The 23,340-nt window shown below is 31.4% G+C and overlaps 1 protein-coding gene across 2 annotated transcripts in view; it reads right to left on the reverse strand.

Moving 5' to 3' along the window:
- Window positions 1–14,162: 14,162 nt before the first annotated feature.
- LOC139512763 (receptor-type tyrosine-protein phosphatase N2-like) overlaps window positions 14,163–23,340 on the reverse strand; it is a 141,932-nt gene continuing 132,754 nt past the window's right edge. For both annotated transcript variants that reach the window (XM_071300644.1, XM_071300646.1), the window contains exons 18-21: window positions 22,670–22,836; window positions 20,014–20,067; window positions 18,341–18,479; window positions 14,163–17,422 (exon numbers count right to left, since the gene is read on the reverse strand). In XM_071300644.1, the coding sequence (XP_071156745.1) occupies window positions 17,351–17,422; window positions 18,341–18,479; window positions 20,014–20,067; window positions 22,670–22,836 (432 nt within the window). In that variant the 3' untranslated portion in view covers window positions 14,163–17,350. The remainder of the gene's footprint in view (window positions 17,423–18,340; window positions 18,480–20,013; window positions 20,068–22,669; window positions 22,837–23,340) is intronic.

The raw sequence follows: 23,340 nt of genomic DNA on the forward strand, positions 1-23,340 counted from the left end.
TAGAGGATTAATGTTATAAATGATGTCAGTCTGCAGCACTGGTTACTTGGCTAGTGGTACCCTTAAATATTAGCACTCACTAGCAGCGTTATCGATATATGGTACAAAATTTAAAAAAAAACAATGGGAAAAATGCGTCTGAAGCGTTTCAGTATAAATGTTTCTAAGGAATGATTAAACATTTGAAAGACAAAGATGTATAAGTGCTTGAATATCTTAGTAATTATGTAAACTTCAAAATCAGCTTAAGGTCAACATTATCTAAGGGAGTTGGAACCCTAAGCTCATTTAACATAAACAATGTAGCCAGATTCCAATAACTGTTACTGTGCATTGTTATTACAAAATCGCTAACACTTGCATCTATTTGGACACTGGTAGGAAAGTTTGCTGATCTCTTACAAAATGTATTATAAAAAGCAAATAACGCTGTTAAGCCGTATATAAATTAAAAATAAAAACCTTCATCGAAACCACTTTACAAAGAGGGAAACACCAACCTCCGACAGGAACGCTAGCAATATTATTCACTATAAAATTTGTTGTAACTGATTTGAGTGATTAATGTTTATTAATTTCATATATAGGCCGCAGAAACCTTCATGTGAAATATAACAAGTACCGAAAGTGCTATCATCATATTTTGAAGCGGATTGCAGCGACGAAAACTTAAAAATTGTGTTATTTTCTTTTTCTCTGTTTCGATTTTATTAAAGTACGATGGACAAAGCGGTATATCTCGGATCTATATAATGTATATAACGATTGGCAAAATAAAATCAACAAAAATTGAAAAGAGGATTTTTTTTATATTTACTGTTATGTAAGTTATTTTGAAAAAGAAGTTCAAAAACATGTAATGACAAAAGTAAATATCTAAATATAAGAATCTCGAACCGCTACTGAATGTGGATATCAAAAAGAAGATGTGATGCCAATGAGACAACTTTTCAAAGTCACCATATATAAATATTTATTGAGATTGATTTTCTCGTTTGATCCGGATCGGCGAAAGTGAGAAAAGCAATCGAGTCGTGAAAACCAATGATAATTTGTTCATCGCTGTCTTAGCTTTGACGACCTTGTTTATTTCATTGACAACGGAACGTGTGCCCTTATTACTCTACTGTGCTTACAAATGCAATTATCAGTCAGTAAGACCGTAGGAAAATTTCGTAAAATAGCGATAAACAGTATTAATTCAGTTTCACATTCGAAACTCTTTACAAAACGTTCGTCAAAATAACAAGTTTTAGTACCCTTCTGTTAGTTTTCTTTGTTTAAATTTTAAACGGTGATGTTGCTTCGGTCGCTTTGATGTTTATGAACTTCACAACTCGTTCCGGATGGCCGTGTCTTTAGTGAAGTTTAAAAAAAAAGAACAACTTTCTTTCACACATACACAAATTGATTAGACAATTTAGCCGCATTGAAGGACCCCACTTGCAAACGGATATCATCTCTTTAGACTTTGAACGGCAAAATTATTTCATTTATTGATATTACTTTTACTTAAGGATCTTGACATACTATGAATGACTAAACTATTTTATTCAATAAGACTACTTTTTTTAGTCTGTTTTTTATGATATACATTTGACGTGAAACTGTACTTATGTATCCCGTCATACTTTGAGCCACACCATTATTTTATTTATTATTATTACTTTTACTGTTAAATCTGGTTTTTGTTATATCTACTTTACGTGAGTCTGCATTTATGTATGCCGTCATACGACAAAATTATTTTTATGTCTACCTGTGCGAATTTCAAACGCGCAATTTTACACCAGTAATGAAAACCTTCTATCATTTATGGGTAGACTTTACATAGATAAATTCAGCCGTATTTGACGTGAAACTGTACTTATGTGTCCCGTCATACTTTGAACCACACCATTATTTTATTTATTATTTTTACTGTAAGTCTGTTTTTTGTTATATCTACTTTACGTGAGTCTGCATTTATGTATGCCGTCATACGACAAAATTATTTTTATGTCTACCTGTGCAATTTTACACCAGTAATGAAAACCTTCTTTCATTTATGGGTAGACTTTACATAGATAAATTCAGCCGTATAAGAAAAGCAAAATGAGAATGTTAAATTTGATGTATGCCTTTTTGTGCTACTTTGTTACATTTGTTGTTTATGTAGTGATATTAAGATGATAACACAATATTGACTGTTGTACCCCTATTTTTGACATTTTTACTCTTTGAGTATGTTTGTTTTGTTCATGCATCGTTGACAATGTAATGGAATTTGATGCGACTGTCATACAAGTGAGAGGTTTAGCTAGCTATAAAACCAGGTTCAATCCACCATTTTCTACATTAGAAAATGCCTGTTCCAAGTCAGGAATATGACAGTTGTTATCCATTCGTTTGATGTGTTTGGACTTTTGATTTTGCCTTTTGATTTTTGATTTTCCTTTCTGAATTTTCCTCGAAGTTCAGTATTTTTGTGTTTTTACTTTTTAGTTAAACGTCAATACTGTTTATAAAGCCTGTATATTTTGAGGTTAACTATGCAAACATATTGTTCCTTTGAATACATTTATTCTTTTATAAATTTATCACTGTAATAGAGTAGTAAGATCTTTGAATACTGTCTATATCGGTACCAACATTGATTTTTTATAATGCACTAAAATATAACTAAATATTTATTGTTGTATAGTTATGAACACGTATATATTCTGTCGATACTTATTCTTGGGGAGGTCAAAACTTTGTTATGCCGTTTAGGGTGTCTATACCCGAAGTGCAAAGGATAAGTACTGATTTATATTTAAGTCAAGGAACAAAGATCTTATATATTAGTTAAAAATAGTTTTGGACTATATTTTCGCTACTGTGAGTACTCTTTAAGTTGGTACTCGGTAATATTTGTCTATTTGTATTGTTTTTGCTGTGCCTCTTGTCGACATAATGAATCACTCCGGCGTTTCCAATTATTCTTTTTCAGATTTTCTTACGGTTTGCTTTAATGCCATTGTCTGTGATTAGTGGAGGATTGAGCTCTCATATTCTTGATATTCTAAAGAAGTCAGGAGTCTGTAATTCACTGGTTTTCATTGTCTGCTGTCTGCTATATTTGATTTTGATTTGAGGCACAATTTTTCAAGTTTGATTATCTATATAATAGTTCGTTTCTGAGTGTGTTACATTTTAACGATGTGTCATTTGTTTTCTCTTATTTTTGAGCAGTGTGAACTCACATTACTATAAGACGTGTCACGGTACTTATCTATCCCAAATTCATATATTTGGTTTTTATGTTATATTTGTTATTCTCATATGATTTCGGCTAATGCTGAGTCCGTTTCTGTGTGTTTGTGTTACATTTTAATGTTGTGTCGTTGTTCTTCTCTTATATTTAATGCGTTTCCCTCAGTTTTAGTGTATTACCCCGATTTTGTTTTTTTGTCCATGGATTTATGAGTTTTGAACAGCGGTATACTACTGTTGCCTTTATTTGAATTGTTTGACAACAAAAATGACAAATAATGTAGTCAATATATGTTCCAAAGGATAAAACAAGCCAGATCGCGCTAGGCCGTACTGGTTAGCCAAAATGTCCTTTAAATTTGCCAGTTATTTCTTTCAAACTTAATGCGTTACCTCAATGACATTACAATCAAATTGTCTCATTCCAGCGAGGCTAACACGAATATCAATTATTTAATGTTGCTTTTCAAATTAAAAAAAAAAGTTATTAGTTTCAATATCATTCAATATTTAATACTGTAGGATGTGAATTGAAGTGTAAGGAAAGTCACAATGTATACCTTCTCAATATTTATCTGTGAAATGTAGTTACTTTACATTATGTTGTCAATGACATTTATGAAAATCTCATATATAAATGAGTTTGTTTCGTTTGAGTTGTATAGATATTAAAAAATACTTTAAAATTAAGCAAATTTTATAGTCGTTATTTATGTATTTATTGTTTGACGAACTCCGGTAGCTATTGCTAGAGTTTTGTAATGATTTTTGTTGTTAATTGTGTATATATATAATATTATATATTGTACAAATCAGTCTGTAGACAAGGAAGTTTTTTTGAAGATCAAAACAGCCATAAAAATCTGATAATTCTTGTATTGATATACAAATAATAGATTGTTTTACCAAGATGAACTCCTTCCAAATGTTGTTAGTGTCTTTGTTAGATTTATTTGTATGTTTGTTTCAATGTTTTATGTATGATTACACAAATTTGGAAGTTGGATCATAATTATTGTTACATTAATCTATTCAAATATTCATAAAATATGTTTGTGTTACTCATTCAGTTTGGTCATTATAGCGAAACTATAAACAACTGACAAGTGGGAGGTTTAGCTAGCTATAAAACCAGGTTAAACCCACCATTTTCGTCCAAAACGAAGTATACAAACAATGTCTAGGATACGTTTTATGATAGAATCTTTTTTAAGATAAAGAACAAGAAGTTACTCGCAAACATATTCATTGTGTTGGTGTGTGTACCCATATTAAGAAATTACAGCTTCAACGAATGCTCGCACTTATTGTATACACTTGTTCTAACACATTCCAACAAATTTCTCGGTTCTCGTTTGATACTTGGTATATACCAACGTGACCGGTAGCTCAGTATGAGTTTGGATGCTTGAATGATTGAACTTATCGTCCAAAAACATCAAGTTAATCCTTGTTTCGGTTGTCCCTCTTTTGTCGATATTTTCTTTACATCACCTAAACGTTAATGAATACATTGAAAATTATTATCGAGATATTCATAAAGCGTCTATGATTTTTGCTCTTGTAAATCCATTTTAACTAATGTTTTAAAAACTCAGGGAAAACAACTACCAGATCATGTGTCGATGTTTGGTTAGACATTGAGGTGAATGCCGAATTTTTTTGCTTTTTAAAGAATATTACCATCAAAGATTGGATATGAAATACCTGAACTTATATAAGATGTATACATGTAGATTTATATTTACGAATAATGATCAAGTTTAGTAAATGTTTTGACTAGTTTGTGATATCAAAAACCATTGTTTAATAATTTTTAGAAATGCAGAGATTTCTTTCTTGAATATCAAATTTGTTGTTAAAAACACAAACGAATGTGGAAAAAATAAGATATTAAAACACCATAAGATGGTGACAAGGGAACGTCACCATCTTCTAATGGAAATAAACAATAGGAAATAAAAATCATCCCTTTTATCATTAACTTATTATAACGTATTATGCTCCCCGTGAAACATATATATATAACTCCCCGATAATATATATATGCAACTCGTCTAAACAAAATCCGAACAATATTAGATCTGTAAATTTGCTTTCGAAAATTTTTTGTTCTTCCCCCGGCGGGATTCGAACCCATGCTACTGAGACACCAAATCGTCTGAACTATAACCGGTGCGCTAGACCACACGACCACCTGGGTTTCATACAAATGAAGCTTTCGGTGGCCAGGTGTTACTTTCCCACGTCAGTTTTTATCAAGCGTCGTACTGTCGATGATAAACAGAGACAATCACAGTACGCGGGATTCATACATGTACATATACGCGTTAGCGCTCTCTATATGTAACGTCGTGGTTGGTATGTGTTAACGTCGTTGTATTCTAGCATTAAATCATCCATTTGTATAGATAACGCACACTACAATTATACGATCACGAGATTGGTGCCGTGACCAGGATTTCGTGATCGTATAACTGTAGTTTGCGTTGTGTTATGAATTGAGAAAAAGACGTCGATACAAATGGATCGTTTAATGCTGGAATACAAACAACGTTAACACATAGCAACCATGACGTTACATGTAGAGAGCGCTAACGCACATAGGTACATGTATGATTCCCGTGTACTGTGATTGTCTCTATTCATCCTCGACAGTACATGACATATAAGGCATGCAGATGTTATTTTTACAGATCAGCTAAATTATCTATAGTAAAGAATCCTATAAATTAATGTAAGATAAAGTCACAGAAATAATTAGATTTACAAGTACGTCTGAACCAGTGACAACTCTACAACAGATTTATACATCGGATCACCAGCAGTGATGGTAATACATTGCTGTATACATTCTGATTATTCAACTGGCCTAAACATCAACCCAACAATGTTAGATCTGTATATTTGCTTTCACAATTTCTTTGTTCTTCCCTCGCCGGGATTCGAACCCATGCTACTAAGATATCTTGACACAAAATCGCCTGCTTGTAACTGGCGCGCTAGACCACACGACTACCTGGAATTCATAAAAATGAAGCTTTCGGTGGCCGGGTGTTACTTTTCCACGTCAGTTTTAATCTAGCGTCGTACTACAGTACATGTTTTATAAGACATGAAGATGTTATTTTTACAGATCAGCTAAATTATCTATAGTAAAGGATCCTACAAATTAATGTAATATACAGTCACAGAAATAATTATATTCATAAGTACGTCTGAACCAGTGACATCTCTACAATAGATTTATTCATCAAACCACCAGCAGTGATGGTGATACATGGCTGTGTACATTCTGTATATACAACTCGTCTAAACATCAACCCAACAATGTTAAATCTGTAAATTTGCTTTCGTAAATTTTTTGTTCTTCCCTCGCCGAGATTCGAACCCATGCTACTGAGATATCGTGACACCAAATCGCCTGCAATGTAACCGGCGTGCTAGACCACACGACATATATATCAAGATTCAGGAAAAGGCAGTGTTCATTGTTAGTGTTAGATTTATTTAAAGTCAATAGACCACTTTCGAGTTTGTCCGTCACCGGAAAAAACTCGTCAATTATGCGCGCCTTTATGACGTCATTTACCAGATAGAGGGGATCGCCTATATCCCTGCACTTTTAACGTTCATCAAGCGTCTAAGTGATTGTCATTGTGCAAGACAAACTAGAAATACTGTTTGTTCCGTAGGTATTTAATCACAATTCCCTAATGACGGCAGTGGTGATTGTCAATTATGAGAATTCAATTTGTCGAACAATTCGTTCAATATGGCATCAGAGTTTTCCAACCACTTGCTCAACATTGAAATGGAAGTGACGACACCCCTAAACGAACGAATTATGTTCATTAAAACCAAAGTTTTTGACGGAAATGCATCGAACTCGAAGATTGTCTATTCGGCAGGATAAATCTCTTATTAGTTTGAATATTGAAAAAGTTTTTATTGAGCGGCAATATATCATCCAAATATATAAAAGTGTTTTGAATTTTTGAATCAGATACTGTTTCGATGGGTCTTTGTTGATTTTAGTCATAACTTATAACTCATACCAAGACAGAAACAGGTCCACATCTAGTGATGACCAGTTAGTCCCCATGGAAATTTCGATACGTTGATGATATACGGAGTCTTCATAGCGAACAACAAAAGTTATCTAGTAACATTTCGAGGGCAGTTTAATATAGTATTGAAGCAGGTCCAATTGATATAATTCTAAGGTTTGTTTTTACATAAAAATTACCTAAAAGAGTTTGAACATATATATTCGCCTTCTGACTTTTTAAAATGCCCATTTAATGAGGTTTGTGAATTTGGCTTTGTATCTTCAGATGAACTTTGTTGGTGACTGGAGGGATTTGTGATGTGTTGTTACGGGAAACGTAGCCTAAAATTGCATCTTTATGTAATGATAATATCTAGTCGACCGGAGACTAGCTAAATCTAGAATGATGTATAATTTTAAGTTTTCTTGACAATGGCACAAGTTATTTGTGATTCCTGACTGTAAATGTCTAAAAACTGATATCATGTGTATTGCTGATTCAAAAGTGTTCCGTTGAAGTCTCCTGCTACCACGATTTTATATGTAGCGCCGTTATTGTTAAGGTCCAAAATATCTAGACATTCACCGTAATCTACTATTGAGTTTACAGCGTGTGTGTGATGGTAGATATACGCATACTTCTAATAGCCTAGGGTCAGATTTAATTGGAACGACAATTATCCTGTCATTTCCTTCATCAATTTTAGATGATTTTCCTATAATTCAAGACGACCAAGCAATCCCCAAATCCCTTTTCTTCCTGGCAAATCGAAAAACGCAGATAGGATTGTTATCTTCTTGAATCGGAATAACGCACATAGGACGGTTTATTTTCAAAGATTTGTAAAAGTCATGAATCCAGCGTTTCTGAATACTAGTTCATATAATGTCAAACGAATTCGAGGTTTATTTCTTCAATATTGGAACTTCCTAGTTAGCCAAGATTTGTAATTATTTCTTCTATCAGTAGTAATTCTGGCGACATACGAGTTGGTATCATTATCTAGAATCTTAAGACTATCATATGACAATGCACTGTAAAGCCTTGTGTGCACATCTGCTGCAGTAGAGATTTATTCCACTTGACGATCAGAAAGGTTAACTCTGATTTTTTTATTCCTGACTTTTGTATCATTTCACTCTGCACAGATTCTTCCAGATCGGGAAACACCTTGTTTGTAGTTTTAACATCATCTATGAGATTCTTGTGCGAATTATTAGCTCCTATTTGATCTATTTCACTGACATTCTGTGAAAATGATTTCCAACATTTTTGTCTATGATTTTGCTTCTTTAGTTATGATGTACAATAACTTCACGTTTGTCACCAACATACTTCTTTTCTGAGCGAGTTTCTCAAGTTTTAACTTTTTCACCAGCGTTTGGTATCTGAACACTAATGGTTTTCCTAAACTTGTAATGATTTGGTTTACTTGGTTATGATGTAAAAGAACTTTTGGGTGTATGTATTGTCTATGATGTGGTTTTGTTCATTGTTGGTTATATTGTGCATTATATCTATATACCTGCATATTGTCCTTTCCTGTGTTTAGTAATTGTCCTAAATGTATTGTGATTAATGTGTGTTAAGTAATTGTCCTGAATGTATTGTGATTAATGTGTGTTTAGTAATTGTCCTGAATGTATTGTGATTAATGTGTACGGACTTACTGGGTAGATGAACGTGTATAATTGGACCGGTGGATGTGTGTGGCGGTATATGTAGTGCAGGTGGATGCAAAGCATATGTCATAGGACGTGTTTTAAAGTACGATTGCTATCACAGTTGACCCCGCAATTGCATTTGTTTTTTGTAATTGTAGTATTTACTAACTCCGTGATTGGTGCGATTCCGTTGATCTTATCGTTTGTTCTAAGAGTTTATTTTCTAAGTTCATATACTAACTTGATGGATATTCAGGAGAGGGGCCAAATGATAATTGTTCTCTAGGAAGTGTATCAATAGATACCGCCGGGTTTTTTTTTTGTATATATTGTGATTTTTTATACAATTCTAGAGTTGATCGTAATGAGTGTTATTTAATGTATGAATGGAAGTGCAATCAAATCTCAATGTGGTTTTGGTGTTCTTCGGGCTTTTTAAAAGTACATGTCTGTACATATATGTATCTGACACAAATTATTCTACTCTTTTACCATAGATTACTACTGTGGATGACGTATGGTGTAGGTTTATGACACATTTCAATGTTCTGCACATAGAGCCATCACTAAATCTATTGTATACTTTCCCCTTTCCCACAGGTATCTATTTTTGCATTTTTGATTTTTTTTTCTGTTGTTTTCGACTGTAGTGACCAAATTTTATTGACGTAATGTTTTAACGGTTAATATGCTGAGGTACTTAACTCAATAGACAACTTATAAGCTGTACAGTTGTGGCGCTCAGCAACTCGTCGACTAGAGGAACAGATTTTTTAAATTATAATCCTGGTACCTTTGATAACTATTTTTGTCTGTGCGAAGTAATTTGAAACTGGTAGTTAACGTATTGCAATCAGATCCGTTTATATATGTAGCTTTAATCGTTCGAATAAATTTCGGTGATTTCAAATGACAAATGGTAAATCTTTTGTTCTGTCTGTTTGAATTGTTTGTAAATTGGTCAACATATCGAATATGATCGCCTATTCAGGTCCAAATAAGTCAAGTTAGGGTGATAACGTTAACTCTTCGAAAGAGTACATAAAAGAGACTTTATAGATCTATTCTGTTCAAAGATACCAGTCTTCTAGACGAGCGTACAGAACATTGGCACTGTAATCATTACAGATAGAAAGCATATACAATACGTCCATGGTCAAATCCAATACGAGTACAAAAACAAAGTTTGGCCATAAAAATTATTAACGTCTGGGGATAGAAAATCTGGATGATGTTAAATAATTTGCTTGGACGTAACATGTATTGCATTGAAATCTCCCCCCTCCCATTTTTTATAATAAGAGTCATAAAAATTTAGGCATCGATTGTAGCTTTCATCACTTTGACATTTGTGTCAATTTAAGTTTTTGTACTATTATCGCATTATTTATGACAAATTCAAGAAAAGCTGTTGACGAAGAAAATGCAATTATAGCGCTGTATCTTATTTGTGATTTTTTTGTCATTGTGCCTTTTACCATCTGTATTTCTGATAATTCTTAATCGAATAAGTCTCTTCTTTACCACAATACATAATACAAAGTAATTACAGTAATGACTCAAAGAACCAACTGAGACTTTTGAAACAATCGTCGTTTTATGAACGCATTTAATTAATTTAGACTGCTTTTATAATATGCCTTTGTTTTTATAAAAAGTATTTTAAAAAAAAAGACCTGTACAGGAAAAAATTAACTAGAGGTTTGCAATGATTTTTAAAAAGTTGAGGAAATTGGCTTCAAAAACAATGAATGTTTAAAAATAGCAAAACTACGTGAACTTAACAAATGTTCAGTGGTGGGTCACTTTTGGTCATCAATAAAAAAAAATTGTACTTTACATAATTGAAAAAACCTTTAAAAAACATTTGAATTTATTTATTCATATTATGTACTGCAGGTGTCGTTCTTTTGTTGTTTTTTCCAATCTTAGCTGTAATCCCAAAATATTGAAATTTGATCGATGTATATGTGAATAAAATATAGAACATGTGTTCTGGAAGTAAGTAAATGATTGTCCCATGATAGAAGAATGCCAAGAAAAAAGCATGTTGGGATTTTGCTTATTTTCCATATATATTTTCTCCGTGACTTTTAAAATCCACCTTCACCTTCGCGTCATCCCTGCTTGCCATTTTAATTCTTTTTTTATTTCATGCCTTTTAATATCGTCTATTTTATGTTCATCTGTTTTATAAAACATTGTGTTACTGCAAACACAACTTATATATGTTGATATATCCTTTTAGTGGAAACTCAACATATACCGCCACGTCAATTACCAAAGAGGAAATCCTGGATATGCATAGGTCTGTTCTATGTGCCTTTGGTATTTCAATCAAAGATGAATAACTGGTTCTGCCATCACTGGATTGGATACCTCAACTACATAGATGTCCTTACAGACAACGGTATATTGCTTGGTCCAAGTGCTCCCCCGAAACATTTTTCTAAATTATTAACATAAATGTTATCAGCAATCAATTAAAGCCGGGCTTCAACATTAGTGTTAAACTGCCTATTCTAGAGGTGGCGTTTAATCAGATATGGATAATAAAAAAATACAAAGATCTTTCAGAGAACATACTCTAAGACTCCTTCATCTTGTTAAAGTATTAAAACATTTGACTTTTCTACACTTTACACAAGTATTCACCATTCCAAAGTAAAGGACATATTGAAAGAGTTGGTATTGCTTCGTTTCGTAAATCAAAGTGATGGATATCACTCATGGAAAGATTGGAAGAGTAGTTTGAATAATTTCATAGTAAGGTATGGTGGAGACAAAAAAAAACAATAAAGCACTATTGCTGAAAATTCTTCTAGTAAATGTTTATACCAACTTTCCTTGAAAGACATAAGATCTAGACCAACAGCTTATAACTTTAAAGTGTCAACAAAAATGATATAAACATGTTGTTTTGGGGCAATTTGTAAGTTGAAACATAGGTTATATGACATTAAAGATTAAAAGTTGTAGAGTGCCTTTTGATCAATTTATAAAGTATTTTTCAGCACAGGGCTTTGAAAATGTACTTAAACAAATTAAAAAACTTATTTTATTGAAATGTGGATGTTTCCTTGATTGCAAAAATATATTCACTTCTTATAAAAATTCAAATCACTAAAATAGACTTGATAATATAAATGGGGAATAAACTAAGAAAAAATGGTTTGTTATAATTAAAAGTTTTAAAATTTTTAAAACTGTTTCACGCCAATTACTGATAAAAAAAAATAATTGAACTAACCTAAATTGAAGATTAATTGCAGATGATTATTGAAAATTTATGAAGTGAATTATAGGCCTTACTGGAAAACCTTTTATACATTCATATTTATATTTAAAGTTCGTTTTTTTTTAAAGATCTTGTTAATCCTTAATTAATCATTTATCTTTCAGACATAATTTACAGAATTACTTTATGTAATGTAGATCAAAAGTTTTTGGCAATAAATAAATCTATCATCGATATCAAACATTTAATATATACATTTGTGTATTCAATTATGATGTCAATATTCATTGGTATTTTTGTAATGAAATGTATATTGAAAGGTCTGTATAATTTGTCAGACTGAGGTTAATAAGTAATATGGTCAATTTGATTGACAGTTTAGCAGGTGGGGCATTGTAATTAAAGGTCCACCTTGTCAATGACAATGATAGTTGTCAATCATCTAGGATTGTGTCAATACTCAATTACCTATAATGTTTAAAAAAAAACATCAACACACCTACAAGACATACATTCTTCAATGAACTGCTCCAAAAATATACCCGTTTCTTCACAGTTTATATGTATACTATGTGTATATATGAGAACTGTAGGGAACTATATTTCAGGGTGAATACATTTAGTAACAGTAGCTAACATGTCGTGTTGTTAGGGAGGCCCGTGCCTAAGGAAAGATTTAGATCAGTTCCAATCTTTCCAAAAAGAATTGTCAGCGTAGATACAAATATCTTGTCGTAAGAAGGGATAAATCCTACTTAAAAAAAAACAATGCGATTCAAACAAAAAATCTCTGAAACTGAAATTTATCATGATGCTTAAATTCTTGATTGACAGCATATTTGTTACGTTCGGAGGACGTGTTTTTCAACAATCATTTTTGCCAGGGGCCTTTTCTTGCCGACTTGTTCCTTTATTCTAATGAGGCCGACTTCATTTAGGAACTTCTTAGGAAGAAAGAAAAAAGTTAGCAATATCCTTTAACTTTATTTTCCGCTATATGGAGGACGTTCTTTCCCTAATAAATTCATAATTTGAGGACAATGTTGAACGCATCTATACCATCTAACTAGAGGCAAAGGATACAACACATACAGTTAAGTCTGCCTCATATCTTGATTTACATCTATATATTGACAATGAAGGTCGGTTGAAAACAAAAGTTTACGACAAAAGAGATGATTTCAGCTTCTCAATTGGGATCTTTCCATTTCTATGTAGCATTATCATCCAGTAGAGCCTCATGCACACGGAGTATATATGCTAAATCATACGATATCTCCATGAATGTATTTTTTATAATGATTTCTTTGATAGAGGGTTGCTCCTCTCAAGGACGCTATTGAACCAAGAGTTCCATATGGTGAAATTGAAATCATCCCTTCGTAAATTTTACGGATGCCATCAGGAGTTGGTTGACCGTTATGGAATATCCGTTTAACAGGTGATAGCAGACATGTACTTACCGAATTTACCGAGTGTGTATTAACATGAGCAACATGATGGGGGCCACATGTGAAGCAGGTTCTGCTTATACCCATCTGGAGCACCTGCTTATTCTTTAGCTTTATATGTTTTGTCTTGTGTAATTGTCTGTTTGTCTTTTTTTTTAGCCATGGCATCAGTGTTTTTTTATCTATGAGTTTGAATATCCCCTGGTTTCTTTTGTCTCTCTTTTATGGCAGTACAGTAGTCATCATAATCTATCCCACTTTCAGTTAATTAAAATATGGAGTTTTTTTTTCTAAATGTTCATTATCTGTTGTCTGCATGCTTATGTATTTTAACAATATGTAGCCGTAAGAAAGGTTGGAAGTTACCCATTGCTTGCCCAAGCTTGTGTCTTGTTCAAAGTTAAGAAATTGATAGATGTTTTGTTTCAGAGATGTCCTTTTGAATTTCTAGTATAGGTGAATTTATTGGATGGTGAAAAAAATGTATAACATCTCCACTGCGAGTAACAACAGAATACACATGTACAGATTGCATTGACGATTTATTTGACCTCTACTACAATCAACAGTACAACATTCATAGATGGTAAAAAGGATATGATGAAGTACAAACCTCATTTAACTTCCGATCTTTTCTTAATAATGAGCAGCTTTTTTTCTCAAATAAACCTGTTTTCTTAGGTTTTTTAAGAGCCATGGCTAATTGCACGCTTCGTGAAATGCTATTCTGGTGCGTTAATGGTAAACATGTTAATTCAATCACTGAATCTTCAGAATTTTTAATTTAAAATTTGTGACATTGTACTACATCAAATCCTTTATTGATAAATATATGAGATGTACACCATATAGTGAAAGAAAAAATATATATCTGTTAACAGTAAAACTTCATAAAATATATAAGAGAATTAACAAGCTGTTCTGAGCCTTAATCACAAGTGATAAATATGAAGATGTGGGCTGGATACCACGATCTATAAAATACAAATCTGTCTCATTACTTCTGAAATCTGTATTCATCTTCCTTTAAAATGCAAACTTTAATAACCTTATTATATTCTTCTTGTTGTTATGTTGCATAATATACCCTGATGACTACCTTTGTTTTCTTTAATACTCATTACTTATAGTTCAAATAATAATAAGGATATGATTACAACAAACAATTCTTGTATCAAGAAAATAAATTATTATAATTAATTAGAACAAAGTCAGTTCATGATTCAATAGTTTGGTAAAAGCATCTTTGATTTGAAGGTCTTTGAAATATACGTAAAAGATTTTATAATTAACAATAACTTAACATGGAAAGGATAACAAAGATAAAAATATAACACCATTAACTTTGTAGTCCCCCAAAATACAGTATGTTGTACTGTTCATTACATGACTAGACTTCAGTATAAAAGAGCACTACCATGCTTTAACTGTATTACTTGTAGATAACAGCATAAAACTGAAAGACACACAAAAGTATTAATAATCTAAAATTGCAGTTTTACAACCTCACAAAAGTGTTTTTTGTACAATGTATTTCTGTATGTTTGGAAACTATCATCATGCTTAATATTTAACTTTTTCATTTTTTGTATACTTTATGAAGTTGAAGATTGTCTAAAGGGAAGAACATTTGATTATGACAGACAGATTATACCTGAGGTCATGTGTGACCTCCAATGATGGTGAAATAAATACCTTGAAGGACAAATAAGATTCAAGCAACATTGCTTTTTCTTCAAAACCTTACAATTATAATTATATATAATAATTTATAAGAAGAGGTTAAAAAGGTCTACATATAAAAATTTAGTATGAAAGTAGTTGTTTATAGAAATACTGTTAGTATTGAATCTTGAAAATAAATTAAAGCTTATAAAACATTGGTATAACAAAATATCCCATATATTGAAACATTAATAGTTTGATGAATTCTAATTGAAAGGTAATATCTCTGAAACAGACAATAAAAGATCAATAACTAGTATATGAAAATCCTTCACAAAGAATAATTCATCATCATCATAAAGTTTTAATCAGTTAGCACAATATACCTGTTGTATTTGGTTTATGTAAGTGTAGAACAATCAGGGTAAATTCAATTTTAAACTTCCTGAAATTGATACTGACTGATCAATAGTTCTAGAAAATGCAAGTTATGTTTTAATGAGATAAAATTATTTAATATTCAAGTTTCAAGTTTAATTGATTTTCACAAAGCCAATTCATTTTGATTTCTGTTCTTAATGTGCTCTTTTAACTGTAAACTATTGGACCAAGTAGGCATATAAAAGAGATTCTTAATATAATAAAAAAAAAAGAGTAAAACTCAGTCTTAAGAAGTCTTCTACTTTATGAACTACAAAGCCAAAGATAACTCTTAAATTTCCTGTCCTTTCAAAAAAGAAATTAGGCATTTGGGCAGCAATAGTAGATTCATTTTCCCACTCTTAACCTTTAATGACTCAATGGCCTATATCAAAGCTGGTTCATGGATTTTATCTGCCATGATAGTTTTATGGTCATGGAATAGGTAGAAGAAAAATAAATCTTCTTGTGAATCTGATAGCTAAATTTCTGAAAGTTTCTACAAATGAAAGATTAACAGGTCTGAAATCATTGGGTTTTGTTACAACAAATTAATTCTTATAAGATGATGTCATCACTTTTAATTCCCCCGAACTATTAAGCAGCTCCAAAAAGCAATAAAATCTTGGCTTCAAATTAACAGTACTGTTTTTATGTAAAAATCAATAAGACAGAATATCTTCAAATTACTTTAGTAATGGTCTCAATATTAACTCTGTCAGCAAGGCTATATGTCCATAATGAATTATTTTTTTCTGAACTTTTTATACATCGACATTGGAAAGAGAAAATAATTTCTTCTTTCTGTTAATATTTTCCAAATTATTAGCCAAACCACATGTGCTTAATTTGTTTCACTGTGATTTTTAATCCCACTAAAAAAAACTTTGAAATGGAAGATTGACGACCTCTGTTGTTTTTAAAGGTCATAGGAGAGTAAACAAAGACATGACTGAATATACTCTTTTTTTTAATCTACTTGAGACAGCAACTATCTAGATATGAACAAGATGTAGTTTGCTTTATTTTCAACTGCTTTCACAACACAAGTAAAACTAAATAGGTAAAGAATAAAATAGAAATAGAATTTAATAAACATAACTATATAAATCTGTCTTTAAACTATAAATATCTCATAAATGCAGGCAAGAAGACAGAACTTTGTTAATAATGCTAAAAAAAATCATGAATAACAGTCATGAAAATACTCTCAAAATGTTGTTTGCAAATGTCATAGTGGAATCTATGCTACTTAAATCATTAGTAGTCCCCATAAATCTTGACCGCTGTTGCCAGAGTAAATTGTAACCTATATATAGCTTCATTACAATATATATAAATAACATATAAAAATCATAAAACTTGACCTTAACTTGCCTAGGCACTCCTTTAAAATAAATAAAAAATGGCATAAATAAATTAAAATTGTAAATGGTATACAAAATTAGCAGAAGTAAATACAAATTTTGTTTTAAAGCTCAGAATAAAGATTCTGTAAGATTTTATTGGAGAAAATGTTTATTCTGATTTGACACTAAACAACATGAGATTCACACCCAAAATGTTATATGTAAATTCAGTACATATAATATCAATTTTTCAACCAATCAGATTGAAGAGAGGTCTTCACTGTGGGAGTGCCTTTAATATGGCATGGACTTCTTCAGCTACTGCTGCCAATGCAAACTGGAACTGTTCCTACAAAACATAAAAACTTTTGTAACAATGCTAATCAATCTTTCTTGTTGAAAATTAGGTCAGGTCAGATGAAACCTGCCAAACAGACAGGTAAACCTTACAATCAATTCATAGCCCAAATAAAATTGACAAACTGTGTACATATATCTGAGATATGACCCTTAAAACTTCGCCTCCATCATTGATCCAAAATGGGCCCTGTCTGATGACATTATAAATACTTTATAGCATACTATACACTATGGTTTGTTTTTCATTGTTGAAGTCTATGTGGTTGCCTTTAATTGCTTCTATAGATATAAGAAGATGTGGTATGAGTGCCAATGAGACAACTCTCCATCCAAGTCACAATTTATAAAAGTAAACCATTATAGGTCATAGGTTATATATCCATTTAATTTGAGTTTGTTGGATTGTTTCATTAGCAATCATACCACATCTTTTTATTTTATTTTATGTACACTTTGCAAGGATCCCAAATATCGAATATAGTTATCCTATTACTCAAAGTAAGTGAAAAATTCACTTGACAGAAAATGGTGAACTCCTACAAGGTATAGAGCATCCAATATATAGTTTTGTACAAAATGTATATGTCCTCCCTGCCTGATTAGCATCCCTTTGTTTGACTTTCTGATTTGGTTACAGGCAAGACAACAAATGCTACATAATATTGAAAGGTTTGAAAAATTTTACTCTTTTTTTTCAATTCCAGCTCTTATCAATACCTCCATTTTTTCATGGCACGTCCATCTTTAGTTATGTAAACAGGTAAAAGTGTGTGCAAATATTGTTTTGTGTATAATGATGATACCTGACATTACCTTTCAAAGTGAATTAAAAAAATACTATCCTGATTATAATGAGTGTATTAAATTTAGAGCCCAACATTAACTTAACCTTAATTTAACAAGTTACCTTAGTTTTTACAGTGTCCATCCTTTGATCCCTGATATGTTCCAGTGTAGCAGCAATATCAATCTCTTTGGCTCCTTTAGCCATCCTATTAAGTACCATATCTACAAGACAGTAAGTACCAGTCCTACCACATCCATCACTGAAATTATAATACACATTTACATGTAATACACAATATCACTGATATCATAATACACAATACAAGACAGTAGGTACCAGTCCTACCACATCCATCACTGAAAATATGATACACAATATCACTAAAATTATAATACACATGTACATGTAATATACATGTACATGTAATATACATGTACATGTAATGTACATGTTATACACAACATCACTGAAATTATAATACACATGTACATATAATACACAAGACAAGACAGTAGGTACCAGTCCATCTCAGAAATAATACACACATACATGTTATACACAACATCACTGAAAATATAATACACATGTACAAGTTATACACAATACATCATCTATTCTCATGACAATATTTTTTTTTATTTAGAAATAATTTAATTTTGGATGTAACACGTCTTCTGATTAGCCAACGTTGTTTTATTATCAGCTCAGACATAATTTAGTCATGTGACTGTGATGTCATCAACATTTTTTCATGGTTTACTCCGGTTTATTATGGAATTTAGAATTAAATTATAAGAAATAACTGTAATATTTTATCCGTCTATTTGAAATTACATAAAAAAATTGGGTCCACACTTTATAATAACCCGTGTAGTGTGCACCACATTTTTTGTTATTTCTTCATAGACAGAAAAAAATATTACAATCTTACCTTAAATAGTAAATTTTGTATGTAATTTAAAAGCAAGTGGAACCAAATTTTACCCGTTTTTAGACAACAACAGAAAGAATTGATTGTTAATTTGATTACTGTGAAAGAAGATAAATATATTCTTAAATCATCTTTAAAACAAAAATATGGAGGTTTAATTTTAACTTAATAATTTGGTGAATGGAATGAATTTAGAGTAAAAGGTGTCAAAAGATTTTAATGAACTTTTGCTTCCAACTAGAGCATGAAGAACTGAATATGAATATCAAATAATGATGTATAAAACTTTTATTTTTACAATTAAATATTAGGGAAAAATAGAAGAACAAATGTATGAAATACATTTACAATGATTTTGACTTTAAATTTTATATTCTAAAAGTCCTGTCATATGAATTGAAATTATCTTTTAATTGATATAACAGTTAAAGAAGGTAAATAAATCTGTTTGTATTGATAGTTGAATTCTCTAAACTGCTTGGTAAAAAGGGACTAAAGTCAAAAGTATTATACTTGTGATTGCTTTAAAATCTTTTTTCTATCCTTTTTTTTTAAGAAAAGCTAGTTATACTTGAATTATTTCTAAAGAAAAATGAATACAAATGAAAATTTATCTATAAATTCAAAAAATTGGAAATTTTAGTAAAGCAAACATTAAATTATATGTAATTAGTTGGACAAGTTTTTGAGAAAAAGTAGTCAAATTGTTCATATTTTGTGGAAAATTTACATGCACCCTATACATTTATAATTCTATCTTCAAGCATTAAACTTTCTTACTTCACTTTTTGAATATCCATATGCAGTTCTGCATGCTCTAGTTGATGACAAAATAAAATGCATGAACTAAATTTAATTTTACCTGCAATGTACAACAACAGGACAGGAACGGCCTCTGTAAGACTTGTTTACTTTTCTGTAATAAATCAACAAAAAAATAATAATTACAGTGAGAGAAAAATACTTGAAGTATTCTCTACTAGTACAGAGAGTAGCACTTTTCACTGGTGATATAAAGATCATGCACTGTTCACCATTGATTCAAAGAAAACCTAAGTGTAAAACAGTAATACAAAAAAAGTTGAAGTGTAAACCTGGAGTAATACAAAGAAAGTTAAAGTGTAAACCAGTGATTAAAGAAAGTACAAGTGTAAAACAGTGGTTCAAAGAGAGTTGTGGTGTACACCAGTGAAACAAAGAAAGTTGAAGTTTAAACCAGAGATTCAAAGACATTTGAAGTGTAAACCAATTTATACAGGAATTATGTTAATGAACAGAAACTAAAGTTCATTTGACTTTTACAGTATTTCAATTCTAAACCCAATGCTATAATAATAAAATAGTCAAAATGTTGACCTGCACCCTAAGGTATTAAACCAAACATCAAAATCAATCAAATTCAAAAAAATAAATATGCATTCCATCAACCAGTAAAGTACTATTTCCCCATCCTACAAAATTACATCATGTTGAACTTCAATTGCAAAAAAAAAAACCCAAAAAAGCCCACCCAAAACACACATCCAATAAAAACCCTAAGTTCCATCCCTAAAAATCAAGCATAATTGATACACAGAAAGTGCTAATACCACACATTTGCTAAAGAACATGTGTAAGTGACTCCAACTGCACAATTATCAAGCTAAGCAACACTGAAAAATACCACTGCATCAAGCAGTATCAAATTTAAAATGTTAGTGAAAGTAACTCAGCAAATCTGTGAAGCATTCCAAAGCTAGTCTACAGTGAAGTGTTAGTGAGGTTAACTCAGATCCCAGATCACTTTTGTGACTATGCAATTTGTCAATATACAATTGCTAAATCACAAAAGCTCCCTCAGAAACTGAAAGTGAGATTAGTGGTTCTACTAAGCAGTGGTTATATCTTCTAAGTACTAGTCAACACCAATCACCAGGCAGGCAATGCAAACTTCACCAGAAATATAAAACCCTTCACCAAGCAAGAAGTCAAATTCTTCATCACAAATAAAGAAATCAAACCCTTCACCAAGCAGGATGTCAAATCTTTCAAAACTAATAAAAAAATCAAACCCTTCACCAAGCAGGATGTCAAATCTTTCACCACTAATAAAAAAATCAAATCCTTATTACCATGCAGGAATGTCAACTGTTGCTTAAAATTACAAAGCCCATTTCTGTGCAGGAAATCCAAACTTTCGTCAGAGAAGAAGATTACAAAACCTTCACCATGCAGGTAACCAAATCTTTTATAAAAATAAAGCATTATAAATCCTTCACCAGGCAAGAAATGAAACCTTCCTCAGAAATAAAGCATTGCTAATCCAATTACCATGTAGACAATCAAACCTTCATCAGATATATAGCATTAACATTCCCTCACCATGCAGGAAACAAAACCTTCATCAGATACATAGCATCAACATTCCCTCACCATGCAGGAAACAAAACCTTCATCAGATATATAGCATTAAAACTCCCTCACCATGCAGGAAAACCTTCAGAAACAAAGCATCTAAAAGCCTATCACCATGCAAGCATTTATACTTTCATCACAAATAAAACGTAAGATGATGCCAAATCAACAATTGCTTAAAAAACAATGCATAACAAAACCAATATTTTGCAAAAAATTCCAACCTATAAGATGTGTACACTAGACATCACATCAACATGTAGTTAATTATCTGTTCATTAAAAAGAAAAGGTTTTATAAAATCCTTCACCAGGTAAACAAACACTATCAGGAGATAGTGTGCAAACCCCTCAATGTGCAATATCATGACTATTCATCAATATAAGATTTAAAAATCTTTTAAAATTCAAGAAATCAATTTTCATCAGAAGCAAAGTATAATAATTCCAATCATTATTCAGAAAATCAAACTTGAAGAAAAGCAAAGCATTACAGAACAATACACCATACAGAAAATTAATCCTTCTTCAAATCAAAGCATTACAGAACAATACACCATACAGAAAATTAATCCTTCTTCAAATCAAAGCATAATACAACCAATTCACCATGCTTAAAATCAAATGTGCAATTGGAACATATTACCCCAAGTCTTTCAAGATGCAGAATTCAGAATTAAACATTGCCAAGTCTTACAAGGCACAACAGCTCAACAACTACTTTAGAAATAAAGCATTCAAAATTCCTTTAGGAAAGTACCCACACTTCCCTACTTAAATGTGAGTCCAGCAATTAATCTAATAGCAAAATGATCACCCTAAAGTTTACAGTTGCCAATCATTATTAATATATAAATATGCATCTATGTTAAGTAATAAATTAATGCTAATGCCAATCTTCCACTACTAACAATAATCCTTCATTATGCAATAATATTCCTGTACATGTTCTATCAAATGATTTCACTCTTGCACTGTTGAGTGTTCAACCTGCTGCATATTAGCATTAACAAAAATATAATTAAAACTCAGCCCAATGAGAAAAAATGATCATCAAAATTTGCTATGTGTTTCTTTTATATTATTTTTGAACCAAACTGAATGAATATGTTTAGAAGGAGGTACCTTCTAAAATCCAAGAGAGCTTTAATTGAACTTGGCACGCCCATATCTGGCCAGGTCAGGAAATGGAACTGGGTTACTGTCCTTGTTTCATTGGTTTGTAGATTCTTAAGGTAGAAACTACGAACCAGATAGTCATCACACCAAATATGTTCTGACACAAGATGAACCTGAAGAGAAAACAAAAATTTGTCAGTTCAAACCATAAAGTTTAAATCTTTAAATGTGCAAATGTACTAAACTCTATTCAAGTCCTTCTTTTTTTTGTTTATGACCATAAAACATACTTGACAAGAGGGACACAGTCGTTTTTGAAGCAGGAGCTGCTAACCTCCTGGAGCACCAGAACTTATTCCATTTTCTTCAGAGATATTGGTGTTTCTAAATCTTTTTTCCGTCCATTTTCAGTATGTCATCAATTTGTACCTTTTATATTTCTTCCTTGGTATCTTTCATTTTTTTTTTAATTAAGCCATATCCAAAGCTGAGTGTTACATTAAGGTAAAGAGGGTATTATTTTAACCATATCAAACCATTTATAGATATGGTTTAACATAGAAACACTTTGATGCTATTTAAACTTATATGGTAAATTATAATTAAAAACTTGTGTACTAAATATTTTACATTCTTTGATTGATTCCTATCTATTAATTGTATTTTAGTTCATTTTT

This window comes from Mytilus edulis, chromosome 2 (genome assembly GCF_963676685.1).
Source record: "Mytilus edulis chromosome 2, xbMytEdul2.2, whole genome shotgun sequence".
Classification (NCBI taxonomy): domain Eukaryota; kingdom Metazoa; phylum Mollusca; class Bivalvia; order Mytilida; family Mytilidae; genus Mytilus; species Mytilus edulis.